The sequence below is a fragment of the Filicampus tigris genome, chromosome 15 (assembly GCF_054856515.1).
Source record: "Filicampus tigris isolate MCC_2025a chromosome 15, RoL_Ftig_1.0, whole genome shotgun sequence".
In the NCBI taxonomy this organism is placed as follows: Eukaryota; Metazoa; Chordata; class Actinopteri; order Syngnathiformes; family Syngnathidae; genus Filicampus; species Filicampus tigris.
Genome location: NC_141231.1, coordinates 18,010,706 through 18,016,705, shown reverse-complemented (window position 1 = coordinate 18,016,705; position 6,000 = coordinate 18,010,706). Strand labels below are relative to the sequence as shown.

Genomic DNA, 6,000 nt, shown 5'->3' with positions numbered 1-6,000 from the left:
TAACAATAACATCAAATCATTTGAGGTTCTGACAAAGCGATCCCTAGCGCCACTAACGATTGACCCCAAGGCCCCCTTTACTAATGACACGGACTCGGACACGGACAATTTATCTAAACTCTTTCAATCTGGATTAAGGGAAGATCATTCTACTGAGACGGCAAATAAGGCTGATGAGCTTTAACTAACTACATGGACGGACACTGACAACACATCCATAGTATCAATGTTTGAACTCAGCGCAGCCTTTAATAACGTCAGACCAACTTTAAACATGTATCGGTGTTAAAGGCTATCTCTCAGAAAAGACACCTGGTGTTCTTCAAGGCAATGTGACCTTGAAGTTTTTTTACGTCACCTGTGGAGTCCCACATGGATCGGTACTGAGCCCTTTATTGTTCAGTCTCTATATGCTTGGGGCTATCGGAGCAAATATGACTTGAGCTGTCGCTGTTATGCTGACGATTCTCAACTATCCGTGCCTTTAGCAATAACTAACTGACACGCGTGCTGTCATCTTGAGGCGTGTCTATCTACAGCATGCTTTCGGCGCATTCGGCACGACCACATTGTTTGAGAGTGGAGACAATGGTTGGAGTTTTCACAATTTTGAAGCTTCATTCTATATGCTTGGGGATTTTTTTAATCATTCAAATTTGGCACGGCTGTTGACAACACTATTTTCAGCAGTGTGTCAAATTTATATGACGTATTTCGCATTACAAGGTATTTAACGGCGGCACAAGTAGTGGTCAGCATGCCCCAATCTAAATTCTGAGTATGAACGTTTGGAAATGGCCTTTGGTCTGAAGTCAGCTTCGACAGTCTCCAGCTCACTCATGGATCATCTTTTTCAAAATCCTTTTTAGCTATTGAAGTTGCTGTGGAAAGCGACAAGAGCATTTTTGTAGTCTCTTTCTATTTGCCCTGACTTTGTGAGTAATTTTGACTTCAAATAGTAATCTTGCACTTTTCTTAGTAGGTGGTCTGACATTTCATATTAAAATTCACAGTTCTATCAGCATTCCATAAGCAATTCCAAATGGAAAGTAAATTATGAGTATTACGTTGGTGGTGAATTAGTAACAATGCCTTTTCACAAACACTTGACATTTCACTACATTATATAAAATGTGTTTTTACAAAGTACTGCATTGAGCACTCTCAACTGCAATAATTACGCAACGTGAGACTGGATCAAGCTTGCACCCACCCAACCCGTAATAATTACAATCCTCCAGCATGCCCCCCTACAGCACAATCACGACTGGGTTTGGGGAGCGAATTGATGATTGAACAAACAACAAATCTCATATTTGGTCATAAGCGCCTGCAGCTGTTCAACAATGCATTGAGTGCTTTCACATTCACTGTCTCGCGTTGTCCCTCGCGCACGCGTACCCCACGCATCCGTGCGCGCGCACGCATCTGGGTAGGCTGAGCACGCGCCGCTGCAAATCCAGCACACTGCTGACGCGCGCTTGCAAGGAGCACCTGCTTGCGAAGGAGGCTGCGCCCATCACTGCGCCATCACCGTGCTCCTTTTGACTTTTTACACTTTCCCTGTTTTTTTTGTTTTGTTTTGGCGTGCGTTCTAAAACCATGCTTCAAATCCGAAGAGCCATTCGCAACTTGGCCTTTGTGGACACATTTTTCCAATATGCGTGGCAAGTTACGCAGCGTCAGTGCGCAATGGAACAAACTTTGAACGCTTGAACCACCGGAAGATTTTTCATTTAAATTTTTTTTTTTGTAGGAATGACAGAAGGTGAGCCACCGCTTGCTTAAAGGGTTCCGCCGGTTTTGCGGGTCTGGATTGGACAAGCGACACAAGGGGAAGTCGTGATCAGTGTTGAAGGATTGCACGACCAGGAACGGAGCGGACGCGCGGATGAGACAACATGGGTGAGTAAGTGAGGGCAGGAAAACATGTACCAAATGTCGTTAGGTGCATTTAGTGCTCATCTCGATTGCAATGTGGACTGTTCATCATTTGCGAGCCTGAACCTGTTCTAACCAAATCAGTTTCAGCTTGCACTCTCTACAAAACGAGTCGTCTGAAAAGCAGCACTACGGGTGCATTCGTTAACCAAACAAAATACATGCATCAAGGAGAGGTGATTATTGTCACATTTCGATGTGTAAATGACCAAGTCAAGCGTTGAGGTGTAACTGCGCAGTGGACTAACGTGGGATAAATCACGCAGCACTTAATTGATGAGAATGACAAGATGATCTTAAAAAGATGAGGTTTGTCAAGTGGAAACGCAGGGCTCAGTCCGCGCACTTTCCCACAGCATTGCAAGCTGTGGCAGATTTGAGTCATTCTTCTAACTTCTGCTGCCCCAACAGCTCCTCCAATCTCATCCCACACACCTCCTCCATTTTAGTGTTCACAAGCTCAGGAGCCACAAACCCACACTTGCCTTGCCTGCTACAGCTTTCAATCAATCTTCATTTTACTGTGGGGTTGGGTGGTTAAAACAGTGCTGAGTTTGCGATTAAAAAGATGATTTGGTGTTGGATTTGCATTTCCGTGTGTGCTGGCACACATAATGATGGCAGGCCTATCTATGCAAAGAGCTCAATGTGTTTACTTATGAAACTTTGCCATTTCGTCCTTTCCGTTTTTTATTTTTCCAAACATACACTCACCTGGCACAAAAATAGGTAAGGATAAAATATGATCCATCACTAAGGCTGAAAATATTTGGATCACCTGATCTAACTACACAAGAGCGGCAAAATATCAGGGTCATGTAAAGCATTATACACTTGAATCACAATAATAAAATGGGAAAAAAAGGGGAACTGTTGTGTGCATTATTATTTTTGTAGAGGCAGAATATTTGCTCGATCTCATTATATTGCTCCACATGTTTTAGTCTACATGATCCAGGCAGCGGGCCGTCCACACTGCCCACACATACATGCATGCGTAAACACTGGCTGAGTTTTAAGAAGCAACTCATTTGCAACCACAATTATGTTTTTTTTAATTGATTTAATTACAAGAAATTATTCAACAAAATCGTGCGTTTGTCAGAAACAACTCTTACTGAAGGTGACCTAGCAATATATCCTATTACAACCCATCACCTGGTTAGAACAAAAAGTCGGAATTGTGCCACTTGGACAATTCATGTGTGGCCAAAATCCAGCGAGATCATTTTTACGCCCGTTGACATCTTCCAAAAATATGATTTAATATGCCTGCCTTAAGTTTGTGCTCGTCTACATTGCTCTGTGTCCTATTTTACAGTACATGTGGAGTGATGCTGCTCCAAACAAGCTAGGAGCAACATAATTAGCGAGTATGAGAACGTACGAGGGCACCCTGCTAAAAACACACAAGAGGAGGTCTGACTGTTTCTGAAAGAAGGTTGTTTTAGCAATTAAAGACCACAGCCATAAAATAAACTATAAAAACAAACAGAATGTGTTGGGTGGACATCAAAAGGTTAAGCAAACGATCACTAGCCTGCGAGGTCACCTGCATTTTTGCCATGATAACCCCCTCCTTCCCAAAAACAGCAACAACAATCAGTTAAGTCTAATGATTGTCCAGGTGTTGGAAAAACTGATTTCTTTTATAATAAAATGTCTTGGTAAAGTCGTCAATTTGAGAAAAATACCAAAATTCGACAGTGTTAGCCAGTTTCCTGCATGGTGAAAGTTACACTTTTTATTTTGGGTCAGAATTGAATAAATGTTGATATCTTTTAACACGTTAATATTCATCGGCATTTTTATGTTCCTTCATAATGGAATGTATTCATTGTAAAATTATTTACATCGGAAATAATAACCAAATATCTGTTCCCAACGCCTTGATTAATAGTACAGGAGAAAATAGTGTGACTCGTGCAGCGGTGGTTAACTCACTTCATTTATGGACTTTGGCCACTCTGCGTCTCGCAGTAAAAGTTTCTGGTCAACTTGCGGCACTTGAGCGGCGTTGATGAATTGAACAAGTCTGGTGTAAATTCGGGTTTCACACCCTTCAAATGCTTGCGAGTGTGGTAAATATTGTAATGATAAATACCTTTCACCTAGTTGCAAATGACACTCTTGACATGCGCACTTTCAATGTCCTGAGAATGAGTAAGTTAGCACACACAAGAAGACGTTGGGCAGCACGATGAGGTCGTGGCTAGCACATCTGCTTCACAATCGACAGGCTCTGGGATTCCTGTGTGGAGGTACTTCCTTCCACATCCACAAAACATGCACGTTAGGTTCATTGAAGACTCTAAATTGCCTACAAGTGTAGTACAAGCACAACCCTTTTTAAAGTGCTCCATAAAAAATATTGTCTTTGTAAAAGCAGAATCTTTTCAAATAGCTCTTGCATTGGCTCTCATTAGCTTGTTCAGGTGTACCCACTGTTTTGTCTAGTATGTGTCTCTTGGCGACCATCTACATCCGCAGTAGTGAAGTATCCGTGTTGTTTTATGCACGATGTCTCGCTTCAAATAGCAGCAGAACTGCTCAAAAAGTACATTCAAGCAGCATTTCGAGTTAGTAAAATATAATGGACGTGACGATAAAAAGTCCATCTATCCCATAATAGATATTCTTCCTTTACCAGAGATTGTAATTGGTCCTCAGAGGAGGAGGAGTAATTATTTTGAAAAGATACAAATGTGTGAGGAAAGGGAAAACAACAACAACAAATAACTTCTTTGCATCAATGATTTATAGACAATGAGTGTATGAATGAAAAATGTCCAGACCACATTCTGTTGTTTTTTTTTTTGTCCATTAAGTTCCATTTTGCGCTTTTGTCTTTTTCAAATTCTCCTGAAAGCCTCCACGATAAAAGCTTCTCATTTAGAACGTCTCTAAATAAACGACATAGAGGCACAGATGCTTTATTGTCATCCTTACAACTGCATTGGATGAAAATTTGTTTGTTTTAGCATTCAGTAGTTTTTAACAAAGAAATGGAAATGATCGCCAATTTTGTACCTTATCAGTTATTCCCCCCCAAACAATAACTTATCACAGCATCTACTTCAATAAGTAAAACCCTTGCTGTGTTCTCAAGTGTACTTCGCAAATCTAATTTGGACCAAAGCAATTTTTTAATCACTTGTTTGGGCATGGTGGGCTTCAATTCTTTATGGCCATTTCATCATTGAACTTAACGTGGAGGAAGTCATCCCAATTTTTTTCTTAAGAAGAATAAGTTCTATGCAGGCCCACTAGTCCAAACACGCCTTCTGATTAATATTGTTTGTGGAATATGAGTTAAGGATCAAACTGTACCTGTTTTTAGCCATCTGAGGGGGCGGCCATTTTGTCACTTCTGTCAACTGAAAATGACGTCACAAATGCTCAGAGGTCAGATCACGACCAATCATGCCTCAGCTTTGACTAACCCTTGCCCAAGTTGCCCAGAAAAAAAAGCGTATGCATGAAGTCAAAACCAAATGGCTCATGCTGAAAAAATATGCCATTGTGATGCCTAGGTCAATCTTTTCCCGCAACATGTTTTTTTTTTCCCCTTTTACTTTCTGCCGCTTTTGAAACAGTTCTTACAGTGGAAGCAAACTTTGCAAGCAGACTGAGACCACCTCTTAAAGCAGTCTTGACCCACTTGCTTGGTGCGCTGAAACATTTGGATACAAGTGTTCACACTTTACCAAAGGACAGCGTTATTAAAGTCAGCACACTTAAGTGCGTGTGCAGTCTCACACTGCTTTTCCACAATCTGACAGTGCACTCCATTTCGCCTCAATGACTTCAAGACACATCAAGCAACAATTAACTCCACACAATCAACTGATTCCTTTCATGATCAATTAATCAATCAATCAATCGAATATTAGATCCATTCAAGGTATGCAGAACTGTTGACAAAACGAACAAAATTGAAAACTTGGTGGCAATGAAAACACCTCCCTGGCACAGGTAATTAAACCAACCAGGGGTAGAACGAAACGCATCAACCACACGCACGCAAGAGAGAATAGAGGTGAAGCAGCATGTCTCACA

General features: G+C 41.2%; 1 protein-coding gene across 2 annotated transcripts in view; it reads left to right on the top strand.

Annotated features, from left to right (window-relative positions):
* The first annotated feature begins 1,459 nt into the window (after positions 1–1,459).
* The window catches only part of LOC147135807 (leucine-rich repeat transmembrane neuronal protein 4-like), a 34,165-nt gene continuing 29,624 nt past the window's right edge, over positions 1,460–6,000 (top strand). For both annotated transcript variants that reach the window (XR_015089841.1, XM_086053421.1), the window contains exon 1: positions 1,460–1,905. Coding sequence is in view for 1 of the 2 variants with exons in the window: in XM_086053421.1 (XP_085909547.1) it covers positions 1,902–1,905 (4 nt within the window). In the remaining variant the exon portion in view is untranslated. The remainder of the gene's footprint in view (positions 1,906–6,000) is intronic.